This window comes from Sphaerodactylus townsendi, linkage group LG07 (assembly GCF_021028975.2).
Source record: "Sphaerodactylus townsendi isolate TG3544 linkage group LG07, MPM_Stown_v2.3, whole genome shotgun sequence".
NCBI classification, from domain to species: Eukaryota; Metazoa; Chordata; class Lepidosauria; order Squamata; family Sphaerodactylidae; genus Sphaerodactylus; species Sphaerodactylus townsendi.
Window position 1 is genome coordinate 80107848 of NC_059431.1, and position 19170 is coordinate 80127017.

At 40.5% G+C, this 19170-nt stretch overlaps 1 protein-coding gene across 3 annotated transcripts in view; it reads left to right on the forward strand.

Annotated features, from left to right (window-relative positions):
• The window catches only part of JAK2 (Janus kinase 2), a 91103-nt gene that overhangs the window by 65740 nt on the left and 6193 nt on the right, over positions 1–19170 (forward strand). For 2 of the 3 annotated variants that reach the window (XM_048503149.1, XM_048503150.1), the window contains 9 exons: positions 823–910; positions 2779–2906; positions 3673–3811; positions 5045–5202; positions 9521–9671; positions 10711–10847; positions 11679–11868; positions 13797–13921; positions 18871–19043. In XM_048503149.1, the coding sequence (XP_048359106.1) occupies positions 823–910; positions 2779–2906; positions 3673–3811; positions 5045–5202; positions 9521–9671; positions 10711–10847; positions 11679–11868; positions 13797–13921; positions 18871–19043 (1289 nt within the window). The remainder of the gene's footprint in view (positions 1–822; positions 911–2778; positions 2907–3672; positions 3812–5044; positions 5203–9520; positions 9672–10710; positions 10848–11678; positions 11869–13796; positions 13922–18870; positions 19044–19170) is intronic. The other variant, XM_048503148.1, reaches the window with a different exon arrangement.

The following is a 19170-nucleotide window of genomic DNA, read 5'->3' on the forward strand; positions in this document are numbered from 1 at the left end:
TCCTCCAAGGAGATCGGGTAGATTTTCTTCTCTATCATGTATGAGGCATGTAGTTGGGTGGTAAATTAGGCCTAGATCAAGGAGGGACTGGCTGGTTCAAAGTCAGCCACTGAGTTTCACAGCAGGGTGGGGATCTGGCCAAGCCATTCACATGTCTGTTCAAAAGAAACGTTCACTGTGTTTAGTGGGGCTTATTTCCAGGTAAACCTGGATAGGGCTGCAAAGCCATAGTTTTACCATAGGATTTTCAGAGTGTTGGTTTTCACCTAGAATGTTGTTGACAGAAAGCATAATGTCATTTCCATCACCATCCCTAGTTTCCCACCAGCCCAGAGGCAGGGCAAATGGGAGAGCCCAGTAATAGGAGAATGCTCAGCTGAACCAGGCATTCATGGAATTGACCAGGGGTGTGTGTGTGTGTGTGTGTGTGTGTGTGTGTGTGTGTGTGTGTGTTTAGTACACAGACTAAATGCTGTATCCCAGTGCTAGATCAATTACCAATCATTCATTACTGCTTCTGCTGTGGAACTGTCAGACATTTCTATGTGCATTGAAAATAGCCCCTCATGTTCTCTTTAGGGATTTCCTACTGCCAATAAGTTGGATAGATTTATTATCAAACTAGTTATGCATTGTAACCAAAACAATTCATAGGGGCCTGCAGAGACCAATGTACACCATCAGTCATGAAGTATTATTGCAGAAGGTTGGGAGAGGAAGGTGTGTGGAAAATTTAGGTGGGCTTTAACGAGACTCGATTTCAGACAGTCTCTTTACTAATCAGTGTTCTCTTTACTAATTGTTGTTCGTGTTCTCTTGTAGTCTTTCTTTGAGGCAGCAAGCATGATGAGTCAGCTGTCTTACAAGCACTTGGTATTAAATTATGGCGTTTGCGTCTTTGGAGAGGAAAGTGAGTAAAGCCAATTACTGTTCCATATTCACATTAGAATAATAATGCACTGCATAAATATTTATTTCAGAATTTGATTTACATCCCAATCAGGTAAACATTGTTTGGCAGGAGCATTCAGGTACTGAAACGGTGGAAGATGCATACAACATAAGCTATTTATACCCGTCAGCTTGTTTGTGTGTATGCAGACTGCTGCAACTCCAGAGTAAATATTTGAGGGCTATTTTGTTTAAAAAACCTTTCATAATGGTGTATTTTACCTTAGTTGTAACTCGCGTGTTCAATTTTACTGGAGAAAAGATCCACATTACCTGTCCTCCTTAATAAGTGTATGTCACTTGCCAATACCTCTTGCTTACACTTTCCAAAAGATTGGGAAATAGATAATTGAACCTCTTAAGATTAGTTGTAAAGAAGGGCCATTCTGTAATTTTATAAACCTTCTGAATAGTCATGCTCTTAAAATCTGCTCTTGTACCTCATCTCCTTTCCATCTTCTCCTCTTGAACTGAACACCTGAAATTAGCTAGTTTTTGCAGATTCCCAAAGAGGATAAGAACATATTGTTGAAGACTTTCATGGCTGGATTCACTAAAGTGTTGTGGGTTTTCTAGGTTGTACGGTCCTGTTCCAGTACTGTTTTCTCCTGACATTTCGCCTTCATCTGTGGTTGGCATATTCAGATGTGGCTGGCATCTTCATCCACTGAAGATTTCAGATGCAGTCAAAACCTCAGGAGAAAATACTACTGGAACTCGACCATACAACCCAGAAAACCCACACCACCTAGGATTGATTGATTATTTATTTATTTATTAAATTTGTGAACTGCCCTCCCCCTAGGGGCTCAGGCCGGTGAACAACAGTTTTTAAAACATACATTAAAACACAGTATAAAAATTCCAACATACTCAATAAAACCAGAACCATAAAAATAATACAGATGGCGCCCTACTTCTTTCTCTCCCCACCCCCACTCCCATGGGAGGCCAGGTGGAATGGTAGATCATGTGCCTAACCAGGCTGGCCGAATGCCTGGCGGAACGGGTCCTTCTTGCAGGCCCTGCAAAAACTCTGCAAGTCTCGCAGGGTCCTGAGTGATAAAAACACCCAGCAACAAGAAAGCCTTGTATATCAGCTCTCTCTTTTAGTGGTTGGCAATTGGCACATTTGACCTGAGGTTTAGTCCCTGCTGGATTCCTGCTCACCCATGCCTGCAATAGTGGGGCAGGGAGCTTTTTGCTCTAACCATCCTCCTCATATAAACGAGAAAAGGGCAACTATAAAAAACTGCAGTGCTATTTGCAGGCTTCCTTTTTACATAGAAGAATCAGTATAGATGAGTTATTCTTTTGTCTGTTGTGAGTCCTGTGATAGTACTGAATAAATTGCTTTTTGCAGCGCTCTAGATAGGTTTGTCAGTGTCTAGTTGCCAGCTAGCAGAGATTCTGCTGAACTTCTTAAAGTAACTTCTTAATGCTTTCAAAATTATGATTCTGAGAACAGTTTGGGATTGCTGCCTTTTAAAATTCGGGATTTTAAGTAACCAAAAATGTGCAATGTACACTGATATATTGACATTGTATAATGCAAAGTGTATATTGGAATCTGTGCTTCGTGTTATCATTTTTAATGTCTGTACAGTTTAGAAAAGGTCAGCCTAGAAATGAAGATAGAAAATCTCAGGTCTGCTTGGATATTTTGAATGTCTGATGCATAACTGGAGATGCACACTAGACTACAGGGAAAATAGCCATTTTTAAAAAATGTGGCACAACTGTGAAGAAGGATAATGATTTTGAAGTGTAACAGCATTGAGGTTAGAAAGCATTGATGGCTTGGGATTTCTTTTGTTTTTTTATCAGATATTCTTGTACAGGAGTTTGTAAAGTTTGGATCGTTGGACACTTATTTGAAAAAGAATAAATATTCTATAAACATTTTGTGGAAACTGGAAGTTGCCAAGCAGCTAGCAATGGCCATGCATTTTCTGGTAAGTAGCTGTTTCGGTGTGATTCCAAAGCAAACAGTCTGAGTTGTTTTGGGTAGGTGCCCCCTACTTCTTTAAGCTGCTTTCCTATGGTAAATATTTCACATGCTTTCACATAGAGGCTTCACACATTCTGATGTGTAGAATACAGACCATTTTAATAAAGGCTGATCCTTAGAAAAGGAAAAACTTATTCGGTATCTTGTGGAATGTAGAGAAAATATTAATGTTACTGTTGGGCATGTGTAGGAAATGTGTGCCATCCTGTCCCCCTCCCCTACCTTTTTTGGGGGAGATATACTTTGTTCTTGTCATAGTTATTTTAAAATACAAAGGTATCCAAGATTCAAAATGCATCTGTGGGGAAATCATACAATGTAAATTATCTGCCAGTTTTCAAACAGTTTTATTAATGAGTTTTCATTCAGTTTGTAGCCTGAAATTGTGAGACTTCAATGTAGAAGCAAGGCACTCCTCCATCAGAGCAGCAGTTGACTCTGGATGGAATCTGAGGAGTGTGCTGATACTGCAAACAATAGACAGACTCTGCTTGCTTAGGGTTCTCAGTGGAATCCTCTGAGTTCCCATCCGTGGAACCTGGGACTTTAGACTGTTGTCCTTACCACACTTGGGAATTTGTTTCCAGTAGAAAATCTTCCATGCTTTAGTGTCCGACATTATTTTTACAGTGTTACAGAAGCTTGAAATGGTAAATGATTTGTGTTGGGAGAGGGGAAAAAACCTAAATAACACTATTTGTCTTTACCAGGAAGATAAAAGCCTTGTTCATGGGAATGTATGTGCAAAAAATATTTTGCTTATCAGAGAAGAAGATAGGAAGTCGGGGAACCTTCCTTTTATCAAGCTTAGTGATCCCGGAATCAGCATTACAGTGTTGCCCAAAGACAGTAAGTCTCTGATTCTACCATTTCAATGGTTAACTTGTTGCCTTGAAAATGTCAATATGTAATTATGTGCATTGTTCATAATTCAGCGGCACTGTATGGGAAGCCCTATAATAAATAATAGAATAAGTTAGGCAGCATGAACCTGCATCAAAAATTTTCCAAGGTAAGCATTGGAAATTGTACTGAGGTTCCAAAAAGATGCATCTAATCCTATGTGTGCAGAAAGAATTGGGCGGCACCAACAATATCACAAGACAGAAAAAGATTTGCCAAGGGCTTCAAAATTGTCTGGGTGACTATTGATCCTAGTCCAGCACACAAGCTTTTGAACCATTAGACTCGCTTCTCTAAGTAATCACACACACGCACATTTACAAAAATTACTAATTTTGCCTGCCTTAGACATATTTGTTTCGTTAGCCAGACACACTTGCAAAAAGGTAAAATCTGGTCTCTGTTCACTTATAACATTTCAGTTGGTTTCCCAGGACTGGGATTTCAAACAGCATATACTATTTTAATCAGGCCAATGCATCTTACGTATTTGCCTCCTTTTTTATTTAATAGCCTGACCAAATCCAATGATTGAGATGGCAAATACTAAAACCTGGCATTAAAAGCTGGGCTACTTATTTCTTAAAATTCAGTCTGAAAAGCACAACTTAATGATAAATAATTAATGTGAGATAACTTCTGTGCTGCCCAAATGATCTTGTGGCATAGAATGGAAAAGAGAATGCCATACAAGACAGAGGCATCTGAAGGTTAATATGAAATGGTTTTGAAAAACTGTCTATTCCAGGCACCAAGGCACTTGGAATTTTTTTTACTTTTGCAGTCTCCTAATCTGCCAAACTCACTCAGAGGAAGTTACAAAATAGAATCAGCACCCTGGCCATAATCTAATGCTTTACGCTCCATATTCAGAGATTCCCTGTTCTTTGCTAGAATCAGAAGAATTTTTCTTCTTGTAATGGGAAGTCCTTGTATGTCTGCAGAACATTTTCCTCAACAAAATAGAATCGAAAGCCTCGGATGCTTAGGGCTATATTATATGTGAGCATTTGTGAATTGTTTTCTACAGGTCAGCAATTATTCCCCTTGTTATTTAGCAGTACTTACTGACTTACATACACCTAGCCTTTGTCACTCAGACTCAAGGCAGATTACAAAATGCAGTAGTAAAGAATTTATTCTCAATAATGATTAACCTTTGTCTTCCCGATTATCTAGTTCTTCTTGAGAGGATACCCTGGGTTCCACCCGAATGCATAGAAAATCCCAAGCAGTTGAGTTTGGCGACAGATAAATGGAGTTTTGGGACCACTCTGTGGGAAATCTGCAGTGGGGGAGACAAGCCTCTCAGTGCACTGGATTCTCAGAGAGTAAGAGTAATGTGGAGTTTAACATTTTGATCTTACAATATTTGCAGTGATATTACTAATGCAGTAGTCAAATTTACAGTTTCTTCATTTGCTTCTGACCATTACCAGGTAGTAAAGGACAAAATTGTACCTCAAGGCTACAGCTGAATGCTGACAAAATAAAGCCTCCAACTGGAGTGCCATAACAACAGACTTTTTAACTTACGTTTCATTACAATCTTAAATGGAAATGTACACACGTTTACAAGTACGTAACAAACCAGCCATCTGCACAAGAACAAGCTAGCCGGAAATCTAGACTCAATGCCGACCTCGTAATGAAACTTCAAGGCTCATTCTGTAAATATGATAGCAAAAGTCCTTGTGGACTTTTCTATTTATTTGCAGATAGATAGATATTTATTATTACGGCCTTTTGGCCAGCCAATAGTTTAAAATCAGAGTACATGTGAATACATAGCACTCCACTTATACAAAAATATAATATAAATTAAAATCCATTATAAAATCTATTAATAAATAACATTAGCTTCAGGCATTATTACAGTCCTCATCACACAGTGCGGCTCTTTGTTTTAATAAGGAACTACGCTTGTTGTGTACCAGTATGCAAAATTTAGCTACCTTCTGTGAGATGGCAGAAACACGATCTTCTAATAATATTCTTACAGAATTCGTATCCGAGTTATCTATGAATGGATATACATGACGAGTTAACAATGGTTGGATCAACAGCTTCCTTTCACCTTCATGTAACTTGCAATGCAGTAAGATATGTGACATTGAGTCTACTTCCCCTGAGCCGCACACACAGGTTCTCCTGTGCCTTGGAATGTTTTGGAATCGTCCCATCAGATTAGCTGATGGGAAGGCATCGAAGCGAGCCCTAGAAAAAGCCCATCGGCTTCTTGCTGATGTTATTACGGATAGATAAGGTGCAGCTGAAATACCTATCCATGATTTTGAGTGGTTTATATAGGACAGGTAGCGGAAATCTGTTTTGCAACTCAATGTCAGTAAGGCGTTGGTGGACCATACCCATTGCTCTGCTACTTCCAATCTCCAAAAGTTGCATTGGATCAAGACCACACTGTCTGAGTTTTGATGTAATCTTTTCTAGCCATCCAGGGTAGGGTGTTGCTGCCAATAATGAAGGCATTAATCCCTGGGGACAGGAAAGTACTTTAAGCCAGTATTTGATGGTTAATTTCCAAAAGATGGTCTCGACTTTGGCCATCCCTGCTTCTTGCCTTAATACCACATTGGCTGTACATTTCGGTGTATTAAACAAGTATCTCAGAAAGATCGATAGGACTCTCTCCAAAGGCACAAAATCTGAAATCATTTATAGCCAACGGAGCACCATAGGCCAATTGCCCTAAGGCTTTCGCCTCAAACAGTCCTAACTGCACTTGGGATGAATCCGTTCCCCTGTGAGTGAAAACCTCAAGATTGCCTGTGAACTTCTTTGAGCCGATTGAATAACTGATTGTACATGGGCTGTGGGCTTCCCATTGTATTGGTACACCACTCCTAGATATTTGAAACATTTTGTTTGCTCTATCTGTTGCCCTTTCAGCTGCCATTTAGATCTCTTGAGTTTTAGTGTTGAAGTGCACTATCTTAGTCTTGGTATAATTGATGTTTAACAGTTCTTGGTGCACTTTTGGTCAAAAATCCTCAGTGCTCTCTTCAGTCCCACCCTTGTAAGAGATAATACCACTTGCATCATCTGCATACATAAGAATGGCTATTCTTTTATTGGGGGTAAGGGAAGGTGCGTGGGTATTCGCCCCTTGAAATGCAGTTATAAGTGTATTAACATAGATGTTAAATAAATGAGGAGCTAGGAGACACCCTTGCCTCACCCTTCTGGTAGGAATGGGTGCTGTTAGGCCTGCCATCATGCGAAACCTTATCTGTACAGTTGTATTTTCGTCGTAACTTGATAATTAGATGGAGGAGACGCCTATCAATATTAGTTTTCACTAGTTTTGTCCATAGTCGACTCGTGTGACATTATCAAATGCGGCTCTAAGGTCAATGAAGGCTGCAAATAGAGATCCTTTTTTAATATTTACATATTTCTCTATCAAATAGTTAAGTATTAGGCACTGGTCCATTGTCGACCGGCCTTTGCGGAAGCCTGCCTGTTCATCTGCCAATATATTTTCCCTATCCATCCATTCTAAAAGTTTTGTACTCAGATATTTAGTATAAAGTTTGCTCGTGACATTAAGAAGGCTAATTGGTCTATAATTAGCCGGTTCTGTGGACAAACCTTTTTTAAAAATGGGAACGATAATTGCGGCATTCCAGTCTGATGGAATATGACCGGTGCTATTAATATGGGAAAAAAGTTTGGCCAATACCGGTGCCCACCATTCTGCATTGGATTTCAGTAATTCTGGTGGCATGAAGTCATTTCCTGGGGTCTATTTATTTGCATTTTTATTATCATTTTTAGAGAATGAGCCTTGAAGTTTCATTACAACTTTTTTCTTTAATGGGCATTTATATTTCAGAAAAAAATTAAATCAGCCAGCGCAGGGGTCTGCAACCTGCAGCTCTCCAGATGTTCATGGACTACAATTCCACATGGCCACATGCTGGCAGGGGCTGATAGGATTTGTAGTCCATGAACACCTGGAGAGCCACAGGTTGCAGACCTCAGAGCCAGCGGAAGCTGCAGTTAGGTGAAGTTTTAGCTTTGTCCAACTGCATCATCCTCATAATTATTGGTTAGTTCCAAAGTATACTTTATAAGAAATAAAAATTGGCAACAGTCCCCTGTCTTCAAACTTTGGATCTAATAAATCTTACATAATACAGGTGATCTGTAGTAGAAACACCACTTACCATGCATCAAATGATCAAACTGGCAGAATGAGATTTAAAACATAAGCTGTTATGGATCTCTTTCCCCCCCCCTTGTTATTCCCTAGACTTGCAATAGATTCATATAATTAGTTCAATTTTACTTGGCTTTTTTCTTTTGCTGTCATGAGAGCTATAAACATTAAGCAATATCTCAAATCTCAGGTTTCTAATTCAAGCTTCAAAGCAAAGGGTGATTGATAGAGAGGCAGGCAGAGAAATCTTCTGCTATCCTGTTTCCAGAAAATACTAGATCTGTAGTTTCCCCTTATCTTTCTCAACTGGAGACCTGTAGTCAGAAGCAGGCATTCATCCTTGCAGGATGCCAAGCATTCCCATCAGCAGTCCTGGGTGGATGTTATAAAAAGGTTTGAGTGAAATTGGGGAAAATTGAAAGCTCAGAGCACGTTTTACTCTGCTGCCCCTTTTATCAAGAGCCTCCTTTTTAAGTGTATCACTCCTTTGTTCAACAGTTATCCTGGCTGTTTGGGTTCAGTATATTTTAAGATGCTTCTTGTAGATATCAACTCAAAGGTCATGGAGCATACTATTGCTAGAACAATTCACCAGATATTGTTGGATTAAGGTTAAGATTAACTACTGGAACTTTAAAATCTTCTATACTTTTAATTATAATGTTTTCCTATGCATTTACAGAATTTTAAGTGGATATTATTTTATGGGTTATTAATGGTTTTAGGAAATTGTGACATTTATGCTGATTATTGACTGTATAACAATAAATGTTGGATGTGGAATTTGAGCTCTCCAGGCAATTAGAACCAGGTAGAAAATTTTGACAGGCAATATTATTACAGACCTAATAACATTGGCTCTACTATCTTGGCCTCACTCTCCCATTCATGTGTCTACACTGAGTCTTGATTTCTACGTAAGACAAATAGCAAGTCCCTACTTAAAAGTATAAATGGTCAAAAATCTGACACTAAAAATCACAGTATTCAGAAAACCAGTGGAAGAACCTCTCAGTCTATTGGACTATTCTATTTTCAACCCGAAAGTCACAGTTCATCAACAAAAGCCTTCAAAGGGGTACTCCAGTGTAAAGAGGCTAAATTGGAATTATTCAAAGGTTTCAGTAGGTTGGATCCCACAGATTTGTTCTGCTAATGGTGGGACTTCCTTCCAATGCAAGGAATCTTCCCCAGTGCAAGAGGCTCTTCTGTTCTGTGTTTGTTTACAGTATTGTTGAAGAGTTTCACTGACTTGCAAGAAACTTAACTGGGAAACTCAGATTGAGTTGGTTTAAAGAGGCAGGGCATTCACTGCTGCACCATACTTGTTGCTTGCAATATCTCCTTCAAAGGCTTGACAAAATCCCTCATCCACCCTTTGTTGTTGAAAACATACTGTATTTTGTTCCAAAGCTGCTGAGAATTTGTTCTAAAGCTGTTTTTAATCATCCTTATACCATCTTGAATTCTAGAAACTACAGTTTTATGAAGATAGGCACCAGCTTCCTGCTCCAAACTGGACAGAACTGGCCAATCTAATAAATAATTGCATGGATTATGAACCAGACTTTAGGCCTTCATTCAGAGCAATTATACGTGATCTTAACAGTTTGTTCACTCCAGGTATGTTAACAGAGAAAGGGTTACAGGGTTTGCATGACTGTCCATTTCTCAGCCTGCTATAAAAATGTATTGTGTTGCCTAGGCGAAGGGTTGCCAGGGAAGAGGTGTCATTTAGTAGCCATTCACCTTAATTGCCAATTCAGAGGGCTGGTGTAGCAGTAAGCTAAGAGCCAGGAACTTACTTGGGCAAGCCGCTTCTTCAGCCCCATTCCTCATTGCAAACTGGAGATAACAATTATGACCTTGTTTACAAGGCAGTTGGAAAGAGTACACTTTATGTGAAGTGCTTTATGAATACAATACAAAGTACTCTTTAAATTTTGAGTATTTCTCTTTGATCAGTTTTCTGCAAGGCTCTTAACTTCCCCTTATCAATACTTGTGTTTATTCCACAATTTTGCTAACATTTTAAAGGGTCCCACTAGTTCAGGGGTCTGCAACCTGTGGCTCTCCAGATGTTCATGGACTACAATTCCCATCAGCCCCTGCCAGCATGGCATATTGGCCATGCTGGTAGGGACTGATGGGATTTGTAATCCATGAACATCTGGAGAGCCACAGGTTGCAGACCTCTGCACTAGTTCATAATGATTGAGTGGTGTGCTCCCCATTCACCCAAAGAAAATTCAGATGGCAGATTTCTATCTCTTGCACTACAGGGGCAATGTCACCGAGACCTCCACCCCCTTCTCATTGTTTTTACTGGACTATGTGCTAGCCCTGTATCCCAGCCCATTTGTTTGTTACGTGATATATGTGTTTGCAAACACATCTTCATTGTATGCATAAATTACATCTTCATCTCAAATGTTGTGTGTGCTCATAAACATAAGTGAAGCAACCTTGTATTGGGACTTCTGAAAGATACTAGGTTGCTACTTAACAACATTATGATAGAAAACTAGTATACTGCATTCATATCTTTTTTTTTGATGGTGAGAGCAAATTGATCGGCCTGCTATGACCGTCTATTTGTTGATTAGGCATTATGGAGAACCTGGTTAAGTAGTTTTTTCCCTGTTTCTCTGTTTTCCCCAAGATTATGAACTATTGACAGAAAATGACATGTTGCCAAATTTGAGAACTGGTGCATTTGGATTTTCTGGGGCTTTTGCAAGCAGAGATCCGACACATTTTGAAGAGAGACACCTCAAGTTCTTACAGCAGCTTGGCAAGGTAGGCAGCTTAGATTTGTGGCCTTGCAGAGGCATGCAGCAGCAAAGGAGGGCTACAACCAATGTTCATAATTTAATGTAATTAACACTTTATATGTTTATTTCTTTTCTTATTTAATGCCATTCTTTTTTTTTCATGGTATCACCTCTTTATTATGGTGATTGGGAGTAGAGGATGGGGCACCTGGGCCATGGGTGGAATACCCAGCAACCCTGTCGTCATATTGATCCACATGGAATCTATGAGGATAAGATAATTACATGTATAACTGGCTGGTCATGACAGTGTGATTTGGGAAGAATTGGCTTAATGGGGAGAACAAGACATGGGCTTTTAACTTGCCTGTTCTGACTCTGATAATTAAGCTCATGTTGTACATCTTACCATCACTGACTCTTAGGTTCTGCCTAGTCGATAACCCTGGGAGCTCGAAAACTTTCTGTGGCTGCTGTGCTAGAATACATTCTTTTTATTGTGAGGCTTTGGCTTGCAAAGCTTATAGTGTATTTGCATTTCAGTTTCCGTTCCTTTCCTGGCTCCACTTTAACATTTTTTTTCTTGCACTTAAATATGCATTGTGCAAGCTGTTCCTCAGGTTGGGTTGGGATTATTGGATGACTTAAAATCCTAACAAAATGCAGTGCTTTTTGAATTCATGAGGAATGTTCCGGTGATGTGCAGTCCTGCTTAGGACTGCAAAAGCACGAGACTGAATGGACTGTGTTTGGTTGAATGGCCTCAGTCACACAGGTCACTGGTTCTAGGAAAACAACCTATCAAGTGTTCTGCTGTTATGTTTTTGGTAGAAATGTGTGTTGATTTGCTTTGCAGGGGAATTTTGGCAGTGTGGAGATGTGCCGATACGATCCACTTCAGGACAATACTGGGGAGGTAGTGGCTGTTAAAAAGCTGCAGCACAGCACAGAAGAACATCTGCGGGACTTTGAAAGAGAAATTGAAATTCTCAAATCCCTGCAACATGACAACATTGTCAAGTACAAAGGAGTCTGCTATAGTGCTGGTAAGCTGCATGTTGAATAGCTGTCTTCGGTTAGCATTTTTTATAAAGCAAGCAATCCCTTCACATTTTATAAATTGTTCCCTGTTAGCAGAAATCAGTAAGTGCCAATGTCAAAACACAGTCCTTTAATCAGAGGCAGACATTTCCTATATTATAGTTGGTATACAAAGTTAAGTTTCCCAGAGTCCACTGTGATTTTTAAAAAGTGAGTTGGGTAATTTGTGAAATTTGTATTTTATACCTCATATAATTCCCAAAGCAATTAACCAAAGTATTGTTTTTTATTTCATTTGTAGCCCACCTTTTTCCTCAGTGGGGACCCAAAGTGGCAGACAACAGTCTCGACCCCTTCACAACTGTGCTGTGAGGTGGGATAGGTCGACAATATATAACTGCCCCAAAGTACCCAGAAAGTTTTCAGAGCAGAATGGGGATTTGAATGTGGGTCTTCCAGATCCTTGGCTAACAATGTATCACACTGGCATGCTCTTACTTTCTCTCCCCCTGCCTCCCACTTATTTTAAATATGCATTTTAATTATCGTTCAGCTTTTCTCTACTATCAATAACAACACAAATTTCCACTTGTCACAACTTGAATCAATGGATGTGTTCAGGTAAAGGAAAGTAACCATAGTGAACTCTTCTAATGGGTTGGATCCAAATGCCCCTTTCTTACCAATGGAAGTGCAAGACCTCCCCCCGCCCCTATACTGCATCCTACACTATTCCTAGTGGTTCCCTCCCTCAAGATCACTTTTCAGTACTTTTTGGGAGACTGTAGAAAGGGAGGAGCAGAAAGGAAATCTGTATGGGGATCTTTTTTCAATCCAGACTTCTTAGACAAAGTGTGATTTTTAAAAAACAACAATTATGTTTGTGATTGTTATACATGACAGCATTGTCACATTTTGCAGTATCAGAAATTAAGGAACTAAACCACAGTATAATTTTTCTTCACCTCCTTCCTATACAATTAAAATCTAGAAGGGGAGAAATTAATGTGCAATTTCTTGCCTGGTCTTTCAACTTCCAGTTGCTTTGTTTCTAAAGCATACAGAATTTCAATAGTTTGTATGCTATTCCCCTAGCCCTGGCTAATATTTAGCTAGAAATATCTGTAATTTTATTTAGAAAATGTATGCCTTACCTTTTCTACGTACTATAAATGTGTCATTCAGGAAGCTTGAGAGGAATTGGCTATTGTTAACCATCTCTTTTAATGACTGATTGCATAAGGATAGATAAAAAAGAACATGCATTCATTGTTCCTTGAAAAATACAATATTAAGGCTGAGGTTTATTTTGCCTTCTTCTGAAACTTTTTTCCATTCCACTGATGCTACAAATAAAACAATCTGATCCAGCCAGTACAATCTTTCCTTTTATGTTAATGAAAAAGCTCATAAAATGTAATAAAAGTCATAATGGACTGAAACTGGAGAACTTCTATTAATGTTGTACTCATTACTATGGATTTCGAAGGCGGAGCCAGCATAAGGTGGAGCTGGAGCCAGCCAGGCTCAGCCTAGCATTGAACAGGCTGATTGCACTCTGCTGCTGATTGCACTGTAGCAGAGAGGCCAGGAGGGAGGGCAAGCAGCCACGGACCAGATTGAATCATTTGGCAGCCTGGATGTGGCCTGTGGACCGTACTTTGGAGACCCCTGACTAAGGAGCATGAAATTGCCCCTGGACATGATTCTGGATATGTTCTTACTGGCCAAATGGCAAAATTTGTGGAAATAAACAGTAGAATACTTACCTTTTATTAATAATAAATATGCCAATTTTGGATTTGTTGCTATTCTGTGGAAGAATGTCAAAGCTTTTATATGAAGGAATTACTACAAATTGTAACATTTAAATATTTTCTTTTAGAAAAATTTAAAGTGAGGGTTTGACACTTTTTAAAACTATATTTTAAAGGTCGAAGAAACCTGAAGTTGATAATGGAATATTTACCCTATGGAAGTTTACGTGACTACATCCAGAAACATAGAGACAGACTGGATCATAAGAAACTCCTGCAGTACGCCTCACAGATATGCAAGGTAATAAATTCCACAGGTGTCATTAATGCTGATAGGTGTGTTTGTCAAGGCTTTTCACTTTGAACTGTGGATGTATGTGTATATTTATTTACTAAAGCATTTATTCCTTGTGGTTAATTTGCATTATCATCAATAGCTTCACTGTACAGGGCTATCAAATTCAACCTACGTGTTAGCAGTAAGCTGCCTGGGAAGTCCAACACAGCTGTGTAAAGCTTCAAGAGAGGCAGCTTTTCAAAGATTAAGGGATTCATTGAAAATGAAATTGAAGTGCAGGGTCATGCTCTTCATGATGCGTAGAGACTATTTAAAACCACAATAGTGGAAGTTCAGCTAGAATGTATACTGCTAATTGGGAAGAGTGGGATTTCTTTAGCAAAAGGGAGTCTGACTCAAATAGAAAAGATTTAAGGGGGCAAAAACTGGTAAAAGAAATGCAGGTTACAAGGTAAGGCAGGCAAGGAAAGAACTCGAGGTGCTTGTTGCTGGACAAACAGACAACCAATTTAAATTCATCAGAAGCAAGAAATTATCAAAGGAAGTTGTTAGACCATTATATGACAAAAGCATAAGAGACTTAGTGAATGCTGAAAGGAAAATTGTGTATAGATGAAACAAATTCTTTGCATCTGTCTTCACTGTGGAAAATATTATACAGATACCTGACTTTGTAAAGAATTTCTCAACGGGGACGTGAGAAGAATTGAGTCAAACAGAGGTATCCAAAGAAGTATTTCTAGAGCTAATTCATAAATAAAAAATAAATTATCAAGTCCAGGAGGCATATATCCAAGAGTTTTCGTTTTGGGACAGTAAAGTAGTGGAGCTGAGCCACTACCTCAGTGAGATTGCTGAAGATAGCTGAATGCAGGGATGTAGGTAAGGGGGGTTCATGGGTTTAACCCCCCATTACATGTCTGGCAGGGGGACTTGGACGCTCCTTCACCCCAGCTGCACATCCCGTCCTCCCCAGTTGTGCCTCCCACCAGGCCCAGGCAACCGAGCGGCAGTGGCACTGAAAAGGCGTCAGTCCGTCCCACTCCCAACAAGAAGCCAGTGCACGGGGGGTGGGGGGGCACGCACGCACAGCAGAACTAAGGGAAGCCACCCGCACACGCTTGCAAGCTGCAAGCCAGCTGCCCGGGGAAAGAAAGTCTCGCCTCTCGTGAGAGCTCCCGGGCTCAAAACCTGCTTCCTGAGAGGTGAGACTTTCTTTCCCCAGCCGGCTGACTTGCAGCTTGCAAGTATGCGATGCCGGCTGCCTGTGTGGGTGGATTCCCTTAGTTGTGCTGCACGCCCTTCCCAGGGGGGGTGGGGGCATGGCCCCGATCCCCGCCTCCTGAACCCACCCTATAGAAAAGCTACACCTACATCACTGGCTGAATAACTTACCGGAAGCCCCACCTCTGAGAAGCCTGAGGCAAGCACACAACCAGGACAAAGAAAAATCCCCACACAAAAGTCTTCCCAAGTCCTCAAAAAGAAAACACACAAGCCCTCCCAAAATGTGCACAGTTAAAAATCTGAGCTTAAGAATACCCCTCCAAAAAAGCACAGCTCACCTTTTGCTTTCTGCCTGCTTCTTTTCTGCTTCCTCCTAGAGTTTAGGGTTCGTGCCGCTACCTCAATGAGCTTGCTGTGGCTTTATCCTGTTGCTCAGTCATCCCGTGTTCTCTCTCTCAGTGCACCTTATGGGCTTGACTGCCAGATCTGTTGCAGGGAGGGGTGAAGGTGCAGGCAAAATGTGGACTGTTTTGTGTCCAGTAAAGATTCCATTTCCTGCTTGTTTTAATGGATGTTACATATTTTTTGAAAGGAAGAGATTTAATGGAAAGTTGAATTTTTGTGTTTATCATTGAGGTCAATCAAGAAGTTATTCTTTGTCTTCCTAGCTGAAACATGATATAATAAGGCTAATATTTATCACTGATAAAGAACATTAAGTCTCCCAGTGTGGGATATGAATGGAAATAGAGGAGCCTGATAAACAAATTGAACCTTTATAGATTAGGTGAGTGGGCTAAGAAATGGCAAATGCAATTCAATGTGGCAAAATGTAAAGTGATGCACATAGGGGCAATAAATCCAAACTTCACATACACGCTACAGGGGTCAGTGCTATCAGTCACAGACCAACTGAAAGGAAGGGATTTGAGTGTCTTAGTTGATAGTTCCATGGGAATGTCAACTCAATGCATGGCAGCTGTGAAAAAGGCAAACTCTATGCTGGAGATAATTAGGAAAGGAATTGATAATAAAACTGCAAAGATTGTCATGCCCTTATATAAAGCAGTGGTACGACCACACTTGGAGTACTGTGTTCAGTTCTGGTCACCACATCTCAAAAAGGATATCGAAGAGATAGAAAAAGTGCAGAGAAGGGCAACAAGGATGATTGAAGGATTGGGGCACCTTCCTTATGAGGAGAGGCTGCAGCGTTTGGGACTCTTTAGTTTGGAGAGGAGACTTCTGAGGGGGGATATGATTGAAAATTATGCATGTGGCAGAAAATGTTGTCAGAGAGAAATTTTTCTCTCTTTCTCACAATACTAAAACCAGGAGTCATGCATTGAAAATACTGGGGGGAAGAATTAGGACTAATAAAAGGAAACATTTCTTCACACAATGTGTTTGGTGTTTGGAATATGCTGCCACAGGAGGTGGTGATGGCCATTAACCTGGTTAGCTTTAAAGGGGGCTTGGGCAGATTTATGGAGGAGAAGTTGATCTATGGCTACCAATCTTGATGCTCCTTGATCTGAGATTGCAAATGCCTTAGCAGACCAGGTGCTCGGGAGAAGCAGCAGCAGCAGGCCATTGCTTTCACATCCTGCCAGTGGAGTACCTAGGCAAACTGGAGCCCTGGGCAAAACCTGAGTTTGATACCCCCCCCCCCCGCCGGCTGGGCAGCCACCCTCCCCCACCGTGACCAAACAACGATTTTTTTCCACCAGGTCGTTTCAAAGTCACCATTACATTATAGAACATGCCCCAACTCACAAATCTGAACACACCAATGGGCCATGCCACACAACAGAAATATTTTTGAAAACATTTTCAAAATGCTTTCAAAATGTTTTACTACTGCTATGAAAACATTTTATGGTGTTGTATCCAGTCCCCGCAATTGGGGGAAACAGCATCACTTTCAACGTTATTTAAATTGGGAACCCCAGATTCTCCCTTTAAGGTGGATTTAAAAGGAGAATCTGGGCTCCCTAGTTTAAACAAGTGATGCTGGAATCCACCCCCAAACAGCATCATTTTCAATGGTGTTTAAACTAGGGAGCCTGGATTCTCCTTTTAAATCCACCTTAAAGGGAGACTCTGGGGTCCCCAGTTTAAATAACATTGAAAGTGATGCTATTTTGGGGTTGATTCTCCCCCACTCTGAAACAGCATCACTTTCAATGTTTAAACTGGGGATCTCATATTCTCCCTTTAAAACCATGCCAAAGGGGGGGGGGGTTAAAAGGAAAATCTGGGGAAATTTGCTGTTAGGGGTGCAATTGTTAAGCTAGCAGCACCAAACTTTCAGGGTATCTTTAGGAGACTCTCCTAATGATACTATCCAGGTTTGGTGAAGTTTGGTTCAGGGGGTCCAAAGTTATGGACCCTCAAAAGTCTGTGCCCCCTGCAGGCCAAAAATGGGAAAAACACTGAAAATACAAAAAATCCCACAAACGAACCCTGCATTTTAGCGCCCACCACAAGAGGGAGCTCTGGGCAACTGCCCACTTTGCCCAATGGGAGGAATGCCTCTGCATCCTGCATGTGAGCTCCCAAAGGTATCTGGTGGGCCACTGCGAGTAGCAGAGTGCTGGACTAGATCGACTCTGGTCCGATCCAGCAGGCTCTTTCTTATGTTCTTAACCTTCTTCTTCTGACCTTCCAGAACTAAACTTTCCACAGAGTATCAGAGCGGCTATTTTTTGTGTGAGAATGCTGGTTGTTCAGATAATTTTGGTCCCATCTCCTAGCAGCAAATCCAGTGGTGACATCTGGTGGTGATTCAATCAAAATTAAATAGATATCCTCATACTTGGGAATGCTTCTGCCTGATACCTTCTAGTATGTTTTTTTCTGTTCTTGATCCAAAAAATCAAGATGTGATAATATTTACCTTAATAGCACAAAAAACAGAAGCAGGTGTAACCTCAGCTTGTGGGTTCTGTGGGGCAGTACTTGGAATGAGTTGCAACAACAATTTTTAAACAACAAAATGGTTTACTTTTCTTTACAATTTACACTTTTAAAACATCAACATTTAACGTTACAATTCAAGGTCCTGTTCAGGTTGCATTTCAAGTCCTTCTATTTACAGTCTACTGATATTGCCAAGTCCAAATCTTCTTTGCAAGTTGGCTGGCTCCTGAAGACTCCAAGGGCTTGATGAACAGGTTGCAACATGATGAAGGTCTCCAGGAGAACTCTCACCCATTACAACCACAAAAGAAACCCTGAAACAATAAACTCCAACATTTACAACATAGCAAAAACAACAACTACCTTCCCAGTAGTTTCCAACAATATTGCAATTACCTTAACAAGGTGTTAAGGGCTTATAGAAATCAAGGTCCGAGTCTGGTAGCCTTGTTCTTCTGCAAAGGAGCTCTTTCAGCCTCTCTGCTGCTTCGAGTCTCCACCCTCTTACTGGGTCAACCCATTCTGGGCCAACCCATTCTGGGCATGGGGGTTACACAGGCTAGACTTTTTTTGGCCTTTTCTCAGTGAGCCAATCCGTGAGGAGCTACTGTTGGTGTGTTTTGCTTTTTGTTTTGCTTTTGGTACTGAAAGCAAAAGCAGTTTCCACAGGAAACAAGGAAACCTGAGTCACATCACAACTGTTTCCAGACATGGGTTAAGTGGCTTGTAGTATTTTCCCTCTCTCTAATTCTTACGTACCAATTCATCTAACTATGATTTCATAACACCGTGTTTATGTGCAGGGGATGGAGTATCTGGGCACAAAAAGGTACGTCCACAGAGATCTCGCAACACGGAATATCTTAGTGGAGAATGAGAGCAGAGTTAAAATTGGAGATTTTGGCTTGACAAAAGTTTTGCCTCAGGACAAAGAGTACTACAAAGTTAAGGAGCCAGGCGAGAGCCCTATATTTTGGTAAGTGTCTGTTGGCTGCTTGATCCTAAGTGTCATTTTGCGTTAAAATGTTGGGTTTTTGAATTAGGGTTGAAAAGTCCCTAATTCTGTTTAGAAATATAATAAATGTACCGGTACTTCCATGCAG